General features: G+C 42.3%; 2 protein-coding genes across 2 annotated transcripts in view; both read right to left on the bottom strand.

Annotated features, from left to right (window-relative positions):
* The window catches only part of traf4a (tnf receptor-associated factor 4a), a 37,276-nt gene extending 14,759 nt beyond the window's left edge, over positions 1-22,517 (bottom strand). Inside the window, exon 1 of the mRNA XM_061046904.1 lies at positions 21,979-22,517. Within this exon, the coding sequence (XP_060902887.1) occupies positions 21,979-22,121 (143 nt within the window). The 5' untranslated portion in view covers positions 22,122-22,517. The remainder of the gene's footprint in view (positions 1-21,978) is intronic.
* The window catches only part of tada2a (transcriptional adaptor 2A), a 111,466-nt gene that overhangs the window by 58,793 nt on the left and 30,103 nt on the right, over positions 1-22,570 (bottom strand). The gene's annotated exons all lie outside the window — the stretch shown is intronic.

Genomic DNA, 22,570 nt, shown 5'->3' on the forward strand with positions numbered 1-22,570 from the left:
TTGCATGGACAGAAACATTGGGCAAAAGAGTGACAAACCTTTCAAGCTATTATTAATAAAAAGAATCGGCAGATTGATCAATACATAATAACTAGTTGCAGACCTATACTTGACAAGTTATTCTATTATGAAAATACATTACCAGATAACAAATCTCACGTTATGCAACTTTACTTTTTATAAATGAACTTTAAACGTGGTTAGTTTCAGACAAAGCTAGCTGTTTCTGCCTGTTCCCACTTTTATGCTAAGCTAAGCAGGAGGCTGACCGTAACCATTTTCTGCTCTAACTTTAACAATTAAGAAAAAATAGTCAGATTTCCAAAATGTTGAACCACTTATTTAGTGATAATCATCTGATGTGTGGTGCCTTGAGCTGCCCAGGTCTAAAGTATATAGCTGCAATGCATTTAACTAAACGATATACAGTATGAGAAAGATGACAAACTGATAATGAAGTCGAATCAACTTGTTGTGAACAGACCTTTGAGATCAAGGCCATTAACTCTTTTTAACACTTCTTGAATAACTGTTTAAATAATAGACATTAAACAAAGAGGTGTTTAGTAGAGAAGAAATCAGGGATGGTTGCAGTTTCGTACTCACAGTTAATTATGTTGCGACTGTTATTGCACTTTAATTATGGAAACTGCACAAAGAGAAAGCAAAATGTTGATCCAAAGATTTAATAGTTGATTTTGTGTTTTCCCAGCTGTCTCTGGAGCTGTCTCACCACAACCCACAATTGGCTTCAATTTCATCTAAATAAATGTTAGGCGCCGCCTGCGGGGAGAGTCCGTTCTGTTCTGTTTCCAACAATAGAATACATCTTATTCAGTTATACTGTTTGCTTCCTCTATATATTATTTTACTTCTTCTCAAACCGGCCTTTAAATCCATCCTTTACACAGCTTAAAGCTTCAAATGGCGTTTTGCTGGAGAAGCTTGCCTTCCATCCTCACGACGAGTAGGATTAACACCCTGATGTGAGCAGTCTGTGGTGGTGACTAAAGTCTCCCCTAAAGGAGGTGAAGTGACAGGGGGCTGAAGCTGGGTGCTGTCTGCACCTGTGCAACCTGATACACTGTCAGCGCAGAGCTTCTTTCGCCCACGGCCGGTCTGGCTGTTAGCCGAGCTCTCTGCAGCTCTCTTGTTTGACTGACAAAGGGAGGAGCAGCTCTAACTTTCACAGAGTGCGTGATGACACATCGGCCCACAGGTGGATCAACCACTCCTTCACAGGCTTTATGAGCGCGCGTGTGTGTGGGACATATCCACAGGATGATGCGGCGACAGCCTCTTGTGTGGGATTTAATACCTACAGCAGTGCGTACCTGTGGTGTGCTGGAGATTCTGTTGTGCATAAAGCCTCTTTGACGTTTGTGGGGACTTTATCTTCTGCCACTTCTAAAAAGACGTGTCACCTTCTAGCTCTCAGAGCCAATAAACCTAATAATAATAATAATAATAATAATAATAGAATGAAGGAGTTCAGATGAGTTTGTCTAACACTGAGCTGATCCTGTTGGTATCTTTTCCAATAACTTAAACTCAAATCACAGGAATCACAGACTCAAGCAGATAAATCCTCACCCTAACCCCAACACCACAGTTAGTAAGGTCATGATCATATACAATTGAGCTATTTATTCTTGAAAATAGAGAAACCTGAAAGTATTTGGCAACTATCTTAATACTCTGAGATTCATTTATTGGTTTAGCTGTTTTTAAAGTTAAAAATAAAGCTGCTTCAAAATGAAGAAGTATGGTTTTTGCTGGCATTCCCCAACGTGGACAATTGATTATTTTTGGCGTGGTCAGGATGGTGTTCCAACTCAGCAAGACATCTGATGTTACAAACAGAAGGCAAAACAATCATTTGATGAAGAGGATGGAACACAACTTCATTATAATAATGATTAGCGGTAGAAAATCTTAAGATGTGGCTTTAAATGAAGTCATGTTTGTCTGCAAATCAGAGAGAAGACTTTACAAAATCTAACAATCAAAAGATTGTTAGGTTTTGATATTAGCAGTTTAATCTGTTCTGTTGAATCAGGCTAAATTTAGAAACTTTCGCTGTAAGCATGTCAACAACAAAGGCTCGCATGGATAACAGACTTCTCTTTGTTTTTGATTTTCCTTTCACGACCCAACAAAGCCTTTCAGCTAGTTAAGCGCAGGAAACTGACATCCTCAAGAAGAGCATCCTCTCTTCTGTGTTATGGGACTGGATGTCACCTGCCGCCGTCCTGTAGTTTTATAGATTTATTTAGGATTAATGGTCATCTCTGCACTTCCCGTCTGCCCTGTCACTACTTTGTTATATTCCACGGATAACTCACTATATGTCAATCTTCACAGGACCATCTGAGTAGTGTTAGAGCTTTGTGATGTAGTGTTTTAGTATTTTTAAAGTCAGTTAATCTGAGTCAAACAAAACCTTTATAACGTGAATTCTCCTAAAAACCCAGAAATACACACATATATTGGTATGGCTACTGAAAACGGCACATTTCCCCCTGAAGTTTATACTTTATTGTAAGGTTTCAGATAGATTTCAGGAACCGGTTGGTTGAGATTGGAAACCTTTTAGAATATGACACCTGTAAAATCCCTTCTGACGCCCTCTGCTCGTTCCTAACAGCCCCTGGCAGCTGTTTCATATGAAGTAACAATGGCTGACAGTCTTCGGGTCATGGTCATCAGCGAGACAGGCATAAATCACATCTGACTCAGTGTCACACAGCCCTAAAAAGACAGGCGGAAAATTAAACCGCATCCAAAGGTGATTATCGCATATGCGTATAAATCAAGCAGAGCTAAACTTTTAGGCAGAGTTTGAAATCTCTATTTTATGCTTCCTTTGCCAGACGGATACTACTTCTTTTATTGTGTTGCATTGCCAAAAGAGAAGAGAAATGATGCAAGTGAGAGAAAGGCACTACTACGAGAGTGTATGTGTGCGTGGGTGGATGTCTGGCCTCCTTCCCTGGCTTCATCTCAAGCACCCCATGTACAAACTCACTGGGACCAAGACAGAAAATAAAACATAAAAAATGCTGGTTTTATTATGAGCTTCACTCACATTACCTACAAAACTTGAACAAAAGAAAGCGTTTTTTTTTGTGAGGCTGCTGGGATTCAGTCTCCACTCCTTTTAATTATTCCAGTGCAGAGATAATTTTTCTGACTGCTCAACACACACCGCATAGATCCTGCAGCCAGGACACCTGAGGCCACCCCCATGCCATCATCGCTTACGTAATGATATTCATGTCTCCTTGCTGTTCACCTCACCGTGCTGACATTTGTGAGCACAAGCCATCTGTGAGCGAGTTCACACACCGCTATATAAAGCACCCAAAGGTTAACAAATTCTCAGTTTGTTTTGCTTAAATGTCAGCTTTGCCGCGGCATCGATAGCAGATAAAAAGTAATATAACTGTGTACTGTGTGTTTTCAAAGCGCTCTCATGGAGATTATTTATATCTCTGAAAACAAACTACACGTTTCTCATAATGCCAAGAGATGCTGACAGGATAATGAAAAATATTTGGAAAAGAAGATAGCCTATCTGTTTCATTATACCTGGAAAAACCCAGATAATCTTTTGGCACATGTTGAGTATCTGTTTTAAATACCTTCAGCTGCAAAAGAAAGCCCTTCACTACAAACCATAAGGCAGGACTGCAAATGCAATGAATACTGTTTAAAGACTTAAATATGAACATTACGCAATTTGCAGTTTAAATGTATATACGTCTTAAAGATGTATCCCATGTAAGTTAATCATCCTGATTCTGTGGAACAAACACAAGATTTATTTGCAATATATTCTAAAAAAAAAAAAAAAAAAACCTACATCATCTCATTTAATCCCATAGAGGAAACACGGCAGAAGAAAGTAGTTTGGTCATTTCTGTACTTGGTGCCTCGTAATGATAAAGAGAATAAACCTATTACATAATGACTTTCCAGGTGATGATACTTTCATAGGTAATTGATTGGTAGAAAGGAATTAATACAGGTATTATTGTTGGCTTGAGTTCCTTCTATAAAAACAGTTCTTCATTTCCTTGTCAAATATTTGCTTGTAAAAGTAGCTCTGTAAAGCTGCGTGAGCGACATCAGACAGTTGTTTTGAGATTGTGAGCAGTTAGACTGTGACTCATAGAGTTGCCAAAGGTGCAGCTTCGACACACTGCCGTGATAACAACAAACCGTAAAGGAAAAGAGCCACCTGCCGCAGGACAAGCTGGCTCCAAAAACAGCAAGAAGAGTATAGGAAGGAAGGATGGATGAGTAGAAGAAAGGAGGGCCGGAGGGAGGAGGAGCAGCCTCCTGCAGCCTGAACTCAGGTCTAAGAGTTGCCATAATCCATCTTTAAGTGTGTGAGGAGAAAAGGCATCGCTAGCAAGTATTTATAATCCCCTCACACTGTCTCCTTCCATCAGTAAGATCTGGCTTTGACACGACGAGTGTTTATCAGAGAAGGGAGGGTTATAACAGGAAGAGCTAACCCTGCTTCTACGATGTTTCTATTGCCTTTATGAGTTTATAGCCTCCATATTGTAAATACAGTTGTTGAGCACTGCACTCCTAATTCTCAACTGTTGTATGAATTGTAGGGAAGAAGTCAACATCATAAATAAAAAGGTAGGCTACATGAAATTTGACAGGAAGTTAGACACCAAGAGCTAACTAAGCTTAATTTAGCACAAACATCCAAGCAGCTAGCTGGCTACATCTGAACGTTTTTATACAATTTAAACACAAAAGATCTAATAAGTAGCCTAATATAGTGAGCTAAAGAGGCACTTCTATATGGATAATGTTGTCTTTGATTAAAAAAAAAACAGGCTAGCTTTCATGCTTCAAGCCATTTGCTAACTTTAGCTTCAAAGTTAGCAGAATAATGTAAGCAGCATTGTTTCAAAATGAACATCTGAACACAAAATTCACCGACCAACTTCTAGTTCAACAGATATTCCTCTTTGTACACTTTGTGATTTGTGCACACAAGTTTAAGTCCAAACTAAAACATTAATATATAAGTTTTGTTAGGGAGCTAATAAGACTAGCTGTTTCCCTCCATTTCTAAACTCTATGCTAATGCTACCTAGCACTTGGATGTTAGCTTTATTATTCTTATAGTCCATTCAAATCAATTATTTCATTCAGGTACAAAAAACTGCTCATAAGCATTTTCCCTAGAATGGCAGATGTTTGTTTTTATCACTCTTTTTACCTTCAGTTTTATACCTTTGCAGATTTTTACTTCCTGTGCCAGGCATGCAGTCAAATAAATAAATCTGCAAATATGATAGAATCCTGTAGGATCTTTTGTTTTCCTGGTCGATTTCATCCCCCAGATTATTCGCAGTACGCAGGAGGTACAGGAAAATCAATCCACTTTCATTAACTGCTGCTGATCTGGATGCAGGGTGGGGGGTTGAGCTCATGCATGAGAGCAGTCACCCTCACCAATGCAGCACACAGCAAAAGGAAGAGACCACCATCGTGACACAGGCGTACCCACACACACACACTCACACACACACTCAGGCCTGCACTGCGTACATGAAAGGAAAAGAGGGTTTGAAAGGAGATGCTTTACGTTTGATGTGAAGGGTGGTTTTTGGATGGGCGGGGTGGGTGGAGGACTGCGCCCAGAGATCAATGAAAGTCCTGAGCTTTAACATGTTGCACATGTGAGAGGTACCTTCTGGTCTGTGAAAATGTGCTAAAAGCCCACGTCGAGGTTGCAGTAGGTGAGAAATACCCCACTCTCGATTTTACTACCCACTGACACATATGTGTGAAGACTTAAATGCTGCAAAAGAGCAAGAAAGGGGTCAACTGTGATTCACCAATTTAGCCCTAAATGCAAGGGAAACATGCTTTAAAATTCTCCAGACACGTGTGAATTTTAGCTGATTTAATCACAGATGGCTGGTCTTTTTTTAGCTCAGCCTTAGAGGGCAGATTTCTGCTCAAAAGGGTGATCTGCAGCGACGGCGGCTGGCTCTGAGGAGCTGCAATGCTGCCACACTAATCCTGTGGAATGCCTGCTCTGGACGGAGCGGCTCGGAGACTGCCAAGCCATTGCCCGGCCTATTAAAAGAGAGCTGGCTGCCAACTATATGCATATAGGTTTATACTGTAATTGCCACATTTCTCCTTCAAATGGTTTTAATGAATCAGCTACTAGAGTCGCAGCCATAAGACGTGCAGCATGAAAGTCGCAGCACTAATAAGATACAGATGACGTGTGGAGGCAGCAATGTGCTCCAGGGCTGTTGTTCAAGCTGTCCATCAAAATTAAAGAAAACGGGTGATGCTCATTTTACTTCTGTCAATGAGTTCTGCGATAATAATTTATAGAACATGTTTGTTTAATTTGGACTCATGGAGAAATTAGTTTTTCCTTGTTTCATTATCATTTAACTTGTGTTAAAAAAAAAAACAGGACAAATTGGTTGTACAAATTAAAGATAAAAGTATGTTAGTGTTTAACATCACTTTTCAGGATAGAAAAAACACCTTGAGGCTCGGTCAAAACATTTCTTGTTCTGAATCTAGCTGGACTTTTTTTTTTTTTTTTTTGCACCTGTCTCATGTATGTCTGCTAAATCTGAAGCTTCGACCAGAAACCTTTATTAGATAAAGACATGAAACAAAGGGAACAACGAGCTAATTCAAAAGGTAACAAATGTCTCTATAGCGGACAAATTCACCAGTTTATATCTTGCTGTTAAATCTATGAAGACCTGTTTCCATCAGTCTCTCTGCTCAATGTGAAGCTAACGTTTCGGCTTGCACGGTCAGTTAGTTTAGTTTAAACTAACTGACCGTGCAAGCAGAAACGTTAGCTTCACATTGAGCAGAGAGATTTGGAGTGGAAGAGGCTTTTTATCTTGTTCTTATCAAAATCTCTGTTTTCCCAAAATAGCCAACTACCCTATTGACTTTCAGAAGGTATTTTGTGTCTATTTATAGATTTCAGCCTGAGCTCATGTATTGTTAAAGGCCAGAATATCTGGCAGATGGTTCATAGAGAGGTTAGGAGGTTAATGCCCTTAAATCCAGAGATAAACATTTGTGTAGCATTTAACTGCAAACACACGTTCTCTTTTTTTGTTTGGAGTAGTAGAGACATCCGCCCTGTATGTAAAAATGGCACAAAGATTAAAATGCCAAAAAGTTTTACTTCTCGCATCAAGATGGGAGGAGCAGTGGTGTGAAACATCTATTATATATGAAGCTCCCGTCAGTCAAGGCTGGATGGAGTTTTAATGGAGTCTTTCTTCCTCAAAGTAAGACAGATTAAGAAAAATCAATCCTGGTAAAAAAAAAAAAAAAAAAAAAAATCCACAAGGCGTTTGTGTAAAAAAGCCATTAAAATGTAAAAAAGGATTTAACATCAAGAGGTTTCATGCTCCTTTAACCAATTAAGACGCCATGTATGAGGTCATCCCATAGCCGGATCATTCACAAGCTGCTGCCTCAACTAAGCGGTGTGGATTCCAGCATGAATTGTGACAAAAGTCCTTTTTTTTTTTTGTCAACTCCTCTACAAGAATAGAAATATGCCAGTGGCTTGTTAGCTGGTCCCCTCGGCTCATTATTCCTGCGTAACGACCTCCTTTTGCTCTCCTCGGGGTTTGGAGTTCTAAAACCGTGAGGAGCGGTTTTCACTCAGCCCTGAAGCCAAGGAGGGACAGTTTGTCTTTAAAGAGAATTTACCTCACGCCAAGCCACCAGAGGCAACACATCAATCTGAGGCCACTCAGAGGGACAATGTCATGATTTATTAGCACCTATAGTCACAGGCGCTGCTTTGCATGCTCTACCCGTGAATCGTATTTATTTCAATCCGTAAGCAGAGCACTTCAGTTGACTGGTTTATGGAGTCTTCACTTGATACCAAAGCCAATAACAGACAAAGAGGACAGTTGTCTTCAATGCACACAGATCTGCTGTAAAGCCTCGGGGGGGGGGGGGGGGGGGGGAGCTGCAGAGAAGAACAGCTCTCATCACCCTTCAATCAAAAGTACTCTTTTATTGCAGAGTGACTGTCCTTTGGAAATATGTTATAAACAAACTGGGAGGGAAAACAACACAATGTCTGCAACGTAAACAGATCCGAGAAGCGTCAGCAAAAGAATGTTAGATCAGATCATCTCTTCTCTGCAGCGCCTCCACGGTGCCACAAGCAGCAGGTGGGCAGAGCAGATAATCCCTCTCAACGGTTACATCTTACGGACCACAGATCTTATAATTAACCTGCACCTGTTCACCCCTGAACTGCAACAGGAAGTGGAACAGGCCAGTCAATGTCCTGCTTCCCTTGAGATGTCTTGCTTTTTAAATGCTGAAAACAACGTCTCAAACGTAACTGTTACAACAGATGATGTCACTCATTTAAACAGGTGTGTCTGTGAGTTTTCATCAGTCTTTTCTTTTGTGCAGTTTTAACTGACAAACCTGAGTTGCAATGCCGTACAATTGACACAACTTTGAAATGACACAACTCAAAAAAAAAGGATTTGAATCTCATCTGAGAGGCAAGATGACAAGAGGTCAAAGGGATTAAATCACAGTGAACACGAAGCATTTGAGTTCGTCAATTGCTGAAGATGAAAATATCAGATCAGTTGGGGCGTGATTATGAGGCTGTAAATCTTCTGCAGGTCATTCAAAACTAGGAGGGCACTCTAACCCAGACCTCAGGCCAGAAGTTTTTCTGTGATTCTGCAGACAGACAGCCCTATAAACGTCTGTTTTCTAGACCCGTGATGCAAGTAAACAAAAAACCACACATTACTACATTTCCGTCATGTTTTCCACTTCTTTTGGATTTGGGTTGGATTCATCCCCATTTTTCCTCTGAATGATTCTTTGGATATTTGCTAACATTTACACTGTAATTTGCTGGACACTTGACTCGCTCTGTGTGCAGCTTTGGAGAAATGAACAAGCATTGTTTCTGGTCAGAAGGTGACGCAGACCTGATTCCCTGTTAGTTTTGTGTAAACCATAAACACCACCAAACTTCTGGTAACACTAGAAAGGAAAGCTCGGAAGTCATTAACCAGCTCTCCTTTCTTTCCTTTCTGTCATCGATAACCACTTCACACTCACACACACACACACAAACTAACACACCCCACACAGGCCTGCTCTGTGTGTGTGAGATAGCAGGTGTGAGTAAACCATTATCAGCTCTTTCCTGAGTGAGGGAGTTATTCAAGTCCGATTCCCACAAGAACACCTTTAAAAAAAAACCTGCAACATCCTCAGTGACACAACCGATCCTAACAAATCACAAAGATCAGGATGTTTGATGATGTTCAAACAATGACTCAAAGTCAGTATTTTATTACAATTTGAAACTGAAAAGCACATCCGTCTCTGCGCCTGTGAAGCTCTGTGTCTGAGGTCATGGTGAACTGAAGACTTTGCAGAAACGAGAGATGGGCTAATGATTTGGATTTTCCCTCGTCAGAGTGTGAGACCTTCCTCGCGGTGATTCACCGACTGTTATCGCAGCGAGGAGTGCGGGATGGCACAGCCACAAGTAGGATGTGTCGTGAGTCACTCGTGTCCCTCTCGGGCGGAAAAGCTGGAAACTTCTTCCCCTCTCAGATCCAACTTTTCTTTTTCTCCGAGGGGGCCGCTCACCTCAACCCAAAAAACGGCGTCAAACTGAAGCGTCGCTTTCCTCTCAAAAGAGAAAAGTTAGAACCTGTGAATTTTCTGCTTCAGGCTCATTTGCATTTCAATTCAAGTCTGAGCGGAAAAGCTCCTTTACTGATAAGTCAGTGTGAGGTGTGCACATCACTGACAGAGACAACTTTGGGACCTGTGTTTTCGTGTCCATGGTAACCGGGAGGGAAGGTGAAGACTTTGCGTGTGTGTGTGTGTGTGTGTGTGTGTGTGTCTGAGTGCAGGGAGAGATGGCAGACAGTGAGCACACACAGGCACATGCACTGATTCACAAAAAAGAAACAATCAATGACCTCTGCTCCTATAATCACATCTCTCTCCGGCTGCTGGTTGAGTACGAGTCGGAATCCGCAGAAAAAGTCTAAAACAGTCGAACAGAGAGCCGCCTCCAGCCTGTACATGCCCTCCTGTGGCTGCCTGTGAGCCAGCTCCGAGCAGCGCCTCCTGCAGTTGTCCGCCTCTCCGTGTTGTGGATGCAATCTCTTTGTTCAGCGAGGCGAGGTGCTGACGTCAAATTGCCTCCTTTGTTTCAAACGTGCCTCAGCTGCATTGTTCGTCTAGTGTGAATTTTTCAACCTGCCCCTGTTGCCGACAGCAACACTGAGATAAATGACCAGATTTTCACAATCAGAGCAGCAAAGGAGAAAGGAGGAATTAGCAACAAATGGTGTTGTCACTTGTTTCTTGTAAGAATAAAAAGAGAGTAAATGAGAGTATCGTCTTTTTTTAATTATTTTTTGTCCTTTCTGACAGCAACTCAACTTTTGTTTTAAGACTGTCGGCTGAACGATACACACAACATGAAGATGATCATTTCAACTTTACGAATCTTAAACGTTAAACCAAATTTTTCTTTTTCATCACAAAGTCAGTGACAGATTAAATCAGCCATGGCCCACTTTGTTCATCTACGACCGGCATCAGCCAATCCCAGCCCGTTTCATTAGTTTGTGAGCTGAGAGGGTCTAGAAAGCGAGCGCTCCTCCCTCCCGAAGCAAGCCGACTGAGCGATCCATCTGGACGTGCACCTGACAGAGCGACTTCCTGCGCGGCTCTTTCACAGGATCAATAGCTGGCTTGTGCAGAGGGAGGAAGACGAGGTTCAGAGTATCAACTCAGTGTTGACATATCTGAAAATGAGCTGCGAGCGAGAGCCGGAGACACAACACAAGGGAGTTAGTGTACTCAGCAGAGTCAATGAGCTGTTTGGTTAAAGGAGCGCCACAGTAAACAGAGCAGCTGAGGAGAGGAAGATGAAGGGGTCTTTGCAGGAAGGAAGTCTTCATCCCAAAAGAAAAAAGAAAGAAAAAAAGGGCCGGAAAGGCTGAAGGGCAACTGGGCTACGACCTGAACATTGAGGGGCACCCTGGTGGATAAATGACTATAATTCAGAGAGAGTTCAAATGAAGGGCTTAACTGCTTGACGACACCTGTTCGGCTCTACAGACAAGCCTTTCACTGAGGACAGGTGCCTCTGCAGCAGGCCGTCCACTTCCCCTTCGCTCTCAGCTCCGCTCACAGCTGCTCTCCTTTCAGACCTCAGACACAGATTCCTCACATTGCCGGCCGCTCCGCTCAGCAACCACTGCAGCAAAAAAAGTCAGCTGCATGCTATCAGAAGGACAACTCTGCTTTACAGCCAACAGTCTCTGCCAGATCATCACAGGAGAATATCACATCAGCTGGACCGGCTGCAGGATCAACGGGTTAATGGTTAATGGATATGAACTGCATATTTGTGCAGAAAACGAGCTAAATATTTGTGTGAGGGTACTTCTTGCTAGAAGGCAAAGATGTCCCCTAAAAGTGTGTGTCAGCGTCACTTCCTATACTAACATTAAAGAGGACCTTATTTCAGAAAATACATGTTCATCATCCAACTGCTGGACACAAATAACTGCTTATTCTGCCTCAATTGTGACATGAATTATAATAACTAACTAAATGAAATGACAGAAAACGTGTTTTAAAATGATTGGTACAAGGATTGGTCTTTAAAGCTCAAAGAGACGTCTCATTGTTGTTTTTTTTTGCAAACAGACCAAACACCCAAAATTCATACAAATAAGACAAATAAAAGCGCAAAACAACTGACCAACCTTTACTTGAAACTATCGGGAATGTTGTCATATTTGCTTTTGAAAATGACTTCTTCTCCTTTTTTTTGAATCAAGTCATCTGCCCTTCTTCAGATCTTTACAGGGTTCTGACTCCTCAGATGTAATTACATTTAATAGCCTGCTTTGGAAAGTCAGTTATGCAGGAACGCAAAGCAGAAAAACAAAAATCATCCTACTGGAATGATTTCTGTGGGAGTCTGAACATGTGTGTGTGTGCGTGGCTGTATGCATATGTGCACAGGGTCTGTCGGCTCAGTGACCTGTGCACAAGACAAACAGACTGCAGGGAGGGGTGAAGGGGGGTGGGTTGACTTAATACATTAGTGCAGATGAATTCAGACTGAGACTGACTGAAATGTTTTAACCGTCAAACTCTGCCTTTTAGCTTCAAATACCTGCTGTTTGAAACTCTTAAAATGGTCATTAACTTACATCCAGAATATTTGTGGGATCAGGCAGAGAGTGTGTGTGTGTGTGTGTGTGTTTTATGATAAACATACATCCATCTACACTGACTCACATAGCAGGCATACCGGGGCACGTGTACGCACTAGCCATGTGTTTCAGATGTGGGCCAACTGGCTGCAGTCCAGCTGCAGCAGGGCCGGGTTTGTCTGCTCGGTCCCAGCATGCTCTCTGTGCGAGGGGCAAGGTGCTGCGCTGCATAGCTGGAATGTTTTCCGTCTTTGTTTGGCCAAAAAGGCTGCGAGATTCATTTAAAGGGGCTCCTATACACAAAGGCATGTCGAGGCATGTCCACAACTGACTCTTATAGAGCGGCTGCACACAAACTTTTCAAAATAGACTTTCAACTAATAGTTGATTCTTCAGAAGAAAAATAAAATTCCAATTAGCCTATTCTAAAAATCTATAAATCCTAAAGTTAAAGAAGAGTCTTTTGGCTTCTGACTGGACGAAAGAAGCTATTTGAAAATGACACTTTTTGCTCATTGAAACTGTAATAAGCTTTTTAGTAGAATGTCATCACAACAAGTAGAAATGAAAGCCCTAAATGACGCCCAACTTGTAATCAAACGTGAATTTCTCACTCGTTTTTTCATCTTACACATCTGAAGTTAAAATGCAAAACAAATACAGAAGTCCTTTTTCTAAATGTTGCTATCATACGTCGTCATCGTGGCAAAGAGCACGCAAGTTCAATTAACAAACAGACACACCGACAAAGCAAACCACCTGTGTAGGTGAGTTCATGTTACACGAGCCGAACAGTAATTGCAGTGATTTCAAGTCGTTCTCCGTCAGCGACTCAGGTGATTGGACCGTGAGTCAGGCCCTTACCACTTTCTACAAACCACAAACTGCCTCAGTCCACAGAGCGCTGCAAAGACAACGTGTGTGGTCAACTATTAGGATGAGCATTCGCAGTTCATGTGGAAGTCAACCAGAGTTCTTAAAAAGTACTCTGAAAGAAACATGTCGGAGTATTTAGGGAGAATAAGCTGCAGCTGCGAGGCTGAACTCTGAAGGCTGCTTTGCCTGTGAATTAAATACAATCAGTCACTTTCTCAAGACTTTCATAAGCGATGAATTATGCTTGAACTGGCTGTCACTAACAACCTCCCTCGCAGCAGCAGCAGCAGCGATGATGTGACCTGAAAGTGACGCGTGGAGAGCCGCCCCGTCGCATCGAGACGCTCAAACATCTCAATGAGAAAATCAACCTAAGAATTTTAAGTGCCCGCCCCGCCCCCCCCCCGACTCCTGAGCGTTTCATCCTCCTGACACGAGGGCCCCGGCCGCTCTCCTTTTCTTTTTCTCCGCTCCGTGCAGCTGTCACAATGCCGGGGCTCATACAATATCATTGGGTCCTTGTTGTCGTGCAGCTGTGTGAAATGGTCAGAACACTTTCTCTCAGCGATGTCATCATCACAGCTGCGTCTCGAAAGCCTCGCCGCTTCCTCCCAGGAGATCTGCTGTGATTACCTTATCCTGAAACATCTTTCTGTCCCTCCCTCTGTCTCAAACTCTCGGGGAACAAACGTGTCAGAGCAGATCAACTTCCAACCAGAGATTAGGGATATGAAATGAAGCAAAGGGCTCCCCCAATCCACCTAATACACTAAATAAGGGCTTGTCTACTTATCTGTGTATTGTTTTCTAGTTGAATGTGTTAAAAATGACAAAAAGGGTTGTTTTCTACAGAATTTTATTTTTGTTTAATCAAAAAATTAGATTTTTTGTTGTAGATAAATATAGAAACCTGAGAAATATTACATTCAGGAAAACAGAAGCAGAGAATGCAGATTTTTTTTCTCTTCACTCAGAGGATTTTTTTACACTATTAAAAGGGTTAGTATTAGTTTATTATCATGTAAGTAAATAGTTAGTCATTAAGGCTGTATGAAACATTTCTCTTATTCTGCTGCACTGTGTTCTTTTTACTTCAAACCCTAATGGGAAAGTGGACTGACACACAGCTCATCTGTCACCGTGTGAGTCCAAAGAACTGAGTTGTTGTTTTTTTTTTTTACCGTCTCTTAAACCAACTTTCTCCGCCGTTTATACAAAGTGAGAGAGCTCTCTTTTCAAATCAGGTTGCGGGTCAAAAATGCAGCTTGAGGTCTTTTTCTCATGCTAGCCTGATAAACATTGGGTAATTACTGGCTATCAGATGTCAACATCCATTTCCTAACACCCATAAAATACTGTGATTTACGCTCGTTTCCTCTGGTTTGTTTTGGTTATGTTCTCAGGCTTTCATTTTCAGCTTTGTGCCGCTGCTTTCATGTGCATCCAAACTCAAGGGTTTCCTCCAAGAGATGGAATTAAATATGGAAACTTTTTAAACATAGTTATGAAGTGTTTTTTTAAGCAAAAATGGAAAGAATCACAAATTAATTTCACTCAAATTGAGAAATTTGCTGTTTTCTACTTTTTTGGTATAAACTGATTGAATGTGTTACCTTTGTTTTTTTCAACATTTGTCTGTCATCTGATTGCTCAATTCATTAAAAATACAGCAACTATCAGGTGAACTATTTCAACTAGCAGCAGTTGTGCGACATCATACCTGAACTGACACAAGTTCATCTTAAAGTTGCTTCATTCAGCTTTGGTGTAAATATTTCTGCATTTCACTCTTTTTCAAACTGATTCAGGCACTTGTAAGTGTGAAGTAAACACATGTGTTAAAGTTTAAAGATCAGCCACTCCTCATGCCATGGTTGGATTCAAAGTCCATGTCTGTGATCATGTGGCGTTCAGGAACATTCAGGTAACTCTAACCACTTTGAGAATAGAAGGAAAAAAAAAAGGAGTGGGCGGTACAGCTCCTCTGTACTGTGCAGGTACCGAACATCGTGGAGGTGTATTTAAACAAGTGCTGACTGTTCTTTTCCAAGCTAAATGCTGCTGTATCTAGAAGCACGTGTCTCTCTTCTCTTCATCTGAGCGGCTCTCTCTAAGCATCAATGTGTTTAAATTTACTGGGCCGTTTCCAGCTCTGTCACCCCGAGTACATCAGCTGACAGCAGCCTCAGTGCTCGGCCTTCACAGACCCCAAAGTGCAGAACGGAGGCCCGAGGGCTTTTCACTCAGCTGAACACAACCTTTCTCTGTGTGCGGATCACTAACAGCCCTTGTGTTCAGAGAAGGATGGGACGGCGGAGTGTTTTTCGCCTCCGAACTCTCCGGATCTGGACTCAGGATGTCCTCGCGGCCTTTTTCTGGACACCTGCGGGGGGACTGTGAATGTCTCTCTGATGGGACCGAGGGACATACACACAGTCATTCATCAGCCATCCATGGCAAAGGCTCTCTTTCACATACAGATACCCACTGAGACACAAAAGACCCAGCTGCCTCAAGTGGCAGAAATACACACAACACTGGGCATCAATGCAGCTCCATTAAGGCCTTAAAGAAACCGGTCACAGCCGCCACAGAGACCCCTCTATACATCCCTCTGCATGGCGGCATTGCGTGGACAAAAGGGGGCGTTTGAAGGAGCGAAAAGAGTCAGAACAACACATGTTGACTGAGAAAGACACTGGTCTGGTCTGGTGTTTGATTTTAACTCAACTTTCAAAGCTTTAGAGACATTAAAAAGCTGAAAAAGGTTTTTGAGTTGTCAGGCTGAGAGAGTCTGAACATTTAGAAAGAACCAGGCTATTTATCAGTTTCCAGTTTGTGCTAAGCTAAGCTAACTTTATTGTTTATATTCACAGGCACAAGGTGGTATACATGTCTTCTACCAAAATGTGGAACAGCAGACGAAGCTGATTAGCTCATTAAAACACGGATTAATTAGTTGTTTACCAACATTTCTAACTGCCTTTAAGCACCTTTAAGAAGGATTAATGTTAGCAACTGATTTAGCACAGCCTGACACTTCAAGGTTGGCGTATTACAAATCTTAAACTCATATTTATAGTAGACTACAAGTACTTGATTTGATGACCTATTTCAGATTATTTTTAGCTGACACTGAATACAGTAATGTGAGGATCCACTGTGTTGGGCTCTCTGTGAGAACATGAGCAGGTTGTACTTTTTAAAAAAAAACGTTTTATGGCTTACTGGTAATTTATTTACTATCAAAAAAAATAGTTGCTTGCCGCCTTAATTAAGTGATTTATGAACCATCGATAAAACCATGATTTAAAGCTATAAATCCATCATAAGAGACGACTCATCGGGAAGTGGGATTGATTTTTCTGCCACTAAAGTGCCGACATATTGAAATAAGACAAACAGCTGCTGGCGGACTGAGAGTGAAATACGGAGGAGGCATTCGGCTGCAGCACTTAAAAAGCTGATGATTGTGCATCGGGGCATTCAGACTGGCAAAGCGTGGGAGAGAATGCAGAAAAAAGTGAGTATCACCTCCATCAATGAGGAGAGAAAAACAGCGCTACAGATAGAGGATGTGTCAAAGTTAAAATGAATCACAGTGCGTTCCCAAAAAAAAAAAAAAAAAAAAAAAGAAAGAAAAAACCCTTCCCTAGCTTGTGGACAGTGAATAATGGAGCTGTGAAAAACTCTCACATTAGCCCACTTTGGAGGTCCTCGTGACTCCGGGGAAGTCAGCAGTTGCAGCAGCGCTACACAACCGTGTGGAGGCCTGTAGGAGGACGCTCCTGAGCCGAACAAACCAATTACACCCCTGTCGGGGCCGAGGCACCGCACTGCATCATCCCACAGAGACACTGCTGTCACACTGCACGCATTACTCCGGCTCGACAGACCTTGTACTGATGAGCGAAGAGGCCCGGCATGTGTGGCCCGGCCGTCAGCCTTACCGTTAAGTGTTGATTGCCCTTTATTAAGGGGGCAGTGTTTGCTAAAACAAAAGGCCTGGCCCCGGTCAGCACACACTGGATTTGTTGGAGCATGTGACTCGTGTTTGATCCGGGGGGGGGGGGGGGGAGGCGCTGAAGGCCTCGGCTGATCTCAACCCATGATGCTCCTTCAGCGCTGGGGCAGCCTCCAGGACTCTGCGGAGCATTTATACATTCCTCCCGAGGCGGAAACACAGCCCATTAGCATCACATGCAAACACAAGAGTGGGCTCCCACACCAGCTCCGCTCAGCGCAGCAACATGGTACAGTTAAAACAATCCATGCGTTTCCTCAAAGTGCATGTCTGACATGCTTTGTGAAACACGAGATTAACCCTTTCCATTCATCTTTTTAAACACTTCATCCATGACAATATACATTATAGTCATTTACAGTAGCTTACCGTATATCCTTATCGTGGCACCAGCCTCACCTAATGGGTGTCAACAGTAGGCGAGATATATGTTGACTAGTATATCATCTGCTTACACCGAATATAAAGTGTTAGAAACAAATTCTAGTTGTTTTGAAGGAGAAGTTGAAGTGATGTGTTCTTGATGATGTCATCTTTGATGTCAGTGACAGCTACTTCCTTGGCATAGGGTGATTAACACTGTAGCGATGCCAAGCAGCAGCATTCCTGCGCGGCTTGTTGCGACAGAGCGGCGAGGCTCTGGAGGCGTGGAGGAGGAGAGGAGGAGAAGGTCCATCAGTGTGAAAGTGGGCAGGCTCCGCTCGCAGGCCCGGACTGGATGTTACACAGCCTCCAGTAATTACAGGAGAGGGATCAGGCTAGTTGCACAATGGGAGTGAAGAATTAGCTAACTACTGTCTGTCAGCCTCAATCAACTCGAACGCCTCTCACAAAAAAGATGCGTGCGCCCGATGGCCGAGAGAGAGAGAGAGAGAGAGAGAGAGAGAGAGAGAGAGAGCTGAGAGCGGCCTGAACTGGCACACGCTGTTCATTAGAGAGGTGAGGAATCTGCAGCGACGCTCTGGCTGTTTTTTTTTTTTCTGCTGCATGATGATCATCTGCTGTTGATAGAAATGTTTATTCAAGCTCTGGTTTCCCTGAGAAGTGGACCAGGAACGCTTGGAGGTGACACACAAAGTGCACTTTCAACAAAAGATACAAAACACATGAGCACTAGAATACGTTTAGACATCTTGACACCATAACTAGATGTCAAACGTGATCAAAGACAACAGCATACCACTCTTTAGCAAGGCCGTCATTGTGGGAAGTTTTAAAAGTGGAACTATGGTAATGGCATTATTAATGGTTTATAAATCTTCTTCTCTTAAATACTTTATGAATATAAGCTTATAATACCTGTTAGCTGGCCAGGTTGTAAAAAAAATCCTACTGGTTGATTGGATGTCCTCTCTGTTTAGTAATAATGCAGCTAGCTTAATGCTAACTCAAAAACCCTAAAGCTATGTCTATGCTCCTAGGCTCCTGTCTGCAGATTTAAGTGGTTTTTTTTTTTCATCATTACTTCTTTAAAAGTGAACCGTTAAGGGTTGAAAAAATATCTAAATTTATTAAATAAACTAATGACTAAATATCATTCAGTCTTTAAAGGAGTTTAAATGTTTAAGTCGGCTGATATCAATCAGAGTCATTAACAGGGGGTTCTTGTGGTCGAATGTTCAGTTATAAATGTTTATAATGATTTACGAAGGTGTTTGATAAGTTGTAAGTGTTGATAAGCTGTGAATAAATGGATTTTGATCCAGATCATCTGCAGCAGTCAAACATTAAACGGTGCATACACAAATCCAGTAACTAAAAAGTTACAGTCACGCTGACTTTATGACTCATCTGTTATTAAAGAAAACATTCATGAATAAAAAAAAAAGCCTTTTCTAAAAAACCCTTTTTACAAGTTTTAACTTGTTTTTTTGATGGTGTCTTATCTGGGGTGTAGACGTTCAGATGTCACATGTCTTCCTCCAGCTGTTGGATCTTTACGCTCTGCAGGTCAGACAGGGAGGACTCTGATATCTGCACTCACATCCCGACCGAAAACACGAACACAAGGAGTTACTCATCAAAAAGTTTCTGGAGTTATGAAACTTCTAGCTGAATTCAGTCAGTCAGTGGGAGTAACAACGGGAGCGGAAAAAAAAAACGGAGGATGAGGACGGAGGCGGAGGCGGGATGATGCAGACAAAGCGTCGGGACAAACTCATTGATCAGCAGAGAAGGAGCGCTGTTCCTCCTCCCTCGCTCTCTCTTTGTTCAGCCCAGCTTCTGCTTTTCAACCAGATGCAATTTTGTGCTGTTTAGTAAGCCAGAGGAGGCTTCCTGATGACTCAAGGTGCAGAACCAGGCGCTCACGACAAAGTGGTTTATGAATTCAGAGCACAAAGTCACGTCTCCAGCTCCCTCCTGTCAACGAGCAGACTTTTGTATCCTGACAGAAGGAGGTTAAGAGGAGTTGATACAAGATATTTTACATTCAGATGAGATATTCCATCTTTCCTAAAAACAAGTGTTGTTTTCAAAGAACTTTTATTTGCTTGTGAGTCTGCCCTCAGGGCTATTTCTAGTTTCATCAAGTAGAACTTAACATGTTTTATGATCTGTTTCCTTGCTGTTTACAGTGAAGTCTAACTGAAATTAAACTGCAGAACAGTCAGATTCAGTTGATTTAACGGGTTGAAATACAGCTCACACAGAAACCACAGCGGTTTTATGGACTGCAAAAAAAACCATCAAAATGCTATATTTAACTCTATCTGAGAGCTTTAAGGCTTTGTTTTCACCACATCAAGTTGAGAGACACGTCTTTCTTCGCTTGTCAAACACATCACTGAAGCTCGGATTTCCTGCACACAACACGTCGACGCCGCTGCCCTCCTGTATCAGGTTGATACGGTTCAACATCTGGATAAACAGCAGCTTAAGGAATGGATCGGTTTAATGGAGTGAAGAAGTTTGTTTCACGCACACGTCTCAGCCTGCACAACAATCGTCATCACACGCATATCCATAGAAACCCTCCACTTGATAGATAGTCAAACAGACTCTGAGAACAAAGTGAGGGAACTACAACTCATCAACATAAAGCAGGCAGAGGACTGCAACTGTTGACTCTTTTCATTGTTTCACCATTTTTTGAGGTATAACGAGATATCTTCAAATGTCTTGATCCTCAAATTCAAAGATATTCAAAGAAAATTGCAAGGTTGCAGCTTTGGATCCTTTGCGCACCAGAATTTGGATGTTTTTTGGAGACATTTTTTTGAAATGTGCTTCACATCAGAATGTATGAGCTGAAACGTTTGTTGAATGAATCGATTAAAGACCAACAAATCTTTGTCTACTCTTTAGTTTACTTTATAATGACAGTACAGGGCTCCTTTTTCTCCACTTTGCGCCACTTTGCTGTCAAATATCCATTTTTTTATTCATTATCTTTATCAGGTTTTTGATTAGAGCTGCAACAATTAAATTCATTCATTAATAAGTTTCCGTTTAGGTTATTCCTGAAAGAAGGCAAATCTACGGCTGCAGATTCTTTAATATGAAAACATTCTGCTTTACTTTTCTCATCTTTCACAGACTTTTGATATGTGGACAAAAAAGGGTTGTGAGGAAATCATTTTGGACTTTTGGAAACACTGATGAACAGTTTTCACAATTTTTCTGACATTACAGTCCAGATGAGTCATCGCTTTATCCAGAAAGTAATCAGCAGTACAAACCAATGAACATAGTCATTGGTTTGTACTGTAAGAAAGAAAATAGGACGCATAAATTACACAATGTGTTCTACTAATGAACCTCTTTTGCCAGCCAGAACAAGAACACTGCTCCTCAAGGCAACTGAAGAACTTTGACTTACTTTACCTTCAAACATCAGTAAACACACTGATTATGCATGCACATAAGTCGTCTATAAACTTCCTCAAAGCCTAAGAAGCTCCTCTGCACATGGAGAACTTCTCATAAACAGCACATACACTCTGCTGTAACTCCAGCCAATAAGATTTGACTTAAACAGGGAAAACTAGGAGGTAATGACATCACATCACATTCCTTTTATAGTGATGGATAATGAGTGACTGTTTTAGAGGCAGTGCTGTCCACCTTCAGATAAAACAAAGACTCTTTCCAAGAGTGTGAACACAGACTTCAGTGTTCAGCAGATTAGAAGAGGATGTGGTGGAGGTGTTGGGGGGGGGGTCAGCTAAGACTTAACCTCATCATCCCAAACCCAGAGACCCATACAGACTCAGTCACCCCTAGGGGCGAAAACACAGACAGGATGTGGAGGCAGGGGCCTACCCTCACCCACAACATGAAATATTGAAACAATAAATCCCGTTTACCTAAAGATTCAGTTCAAATAAAGGACAACATCTGCAAAGCGGCAACAATCTTATCATTTGCATGATTATCCGGCTAATTATCTTTGACTTAGACACCTGCTTTTACCTGTCCATAAATACCTATATGACTGATCAAAACAACAATAACAAAAGATCCTTAGTCATTGTGTTGACACAGTGGCTCTTCATGTATTACATCCATGCACAAAGACGAAATCAAAAACATGCAAGGAGGGGAGTCCGGCCAGGCGTTGTTTACCAGGCCCCATGCACTGTCATGGTCATTGTGTGGCTGCAGGAAACACTAAGTTATTGTAAATATAACCTGCTGAGGAAAGGTGAGGAGGACACACCTACATGCACGTCCTTTATTTACAGTTGCTCGACCGAAACTAGACAGGGCTGCACTGTGTAGTCTCCGGTATCGCCTGCAGAGAGGTGGCTCTCTCTCGTTCTCTGAATAAACACACAGACACGGTCGTACCTTAGAAATTCTTGCAGACAGGTGTCACAGAAGCGATGTCCACAGGTAGAGACTTGGACGGGCTCCCGCATCGCCTTGCTGCAGAGCGGACACTGGAAGCGTCTCTTTGGCTTCTCCAGAAACTTGTAATCAAACCCGGGCATCGCTGCAGCTTCCGTCGTCAGGTCTTTTTTAAGGTTGAAGGTACAAATGTCCTCTCTGATGTCTCCCCTCCCCCTGAAAACGGGGCTATTTATTAGCTGCACTGCCGTTTTAAGCCGATGATGGGTTCATATCACGTCCCTTCCTTCCGCCACCGACAGATCGGGATTTAATAAAGGAGACGCGTCCTCTCCCAGCTTCTCCTCCTGCAGCCCGGAGACTGGCGGCGACAAAGGAGCGACTCAGTCCAGGAAACGCTGCAGATATGGTCCCAGATTCCTCCTCCTGACTCTCCTTCAGTGTGCGGTTGCAGGTTTACAGCTCAGAGGTTACGGAGGCCGTGTGTGGCCCTCTCCTCCTCGGTGGATGCAGTACTGACACACTAAGCACAATGCACAACCCCTCCGTCTGTTTAGGTGCTCCGAGTCCCGCCTCCCTCCCTCTGTGCAGG

This window comes from Labrus mixtus, chromosome 9, assembly GCF_963584025.1.
Source record: "Labrus mixtus chromosome 9, fLabMix1.1, whole genome shotgun sequence".
Classification (NCBI taxonomy): Eukaryota; Metazoa; Chordata; class Actinopteri; order Labriformes; family Labridae; genus Labrus; species Labrus mixtus.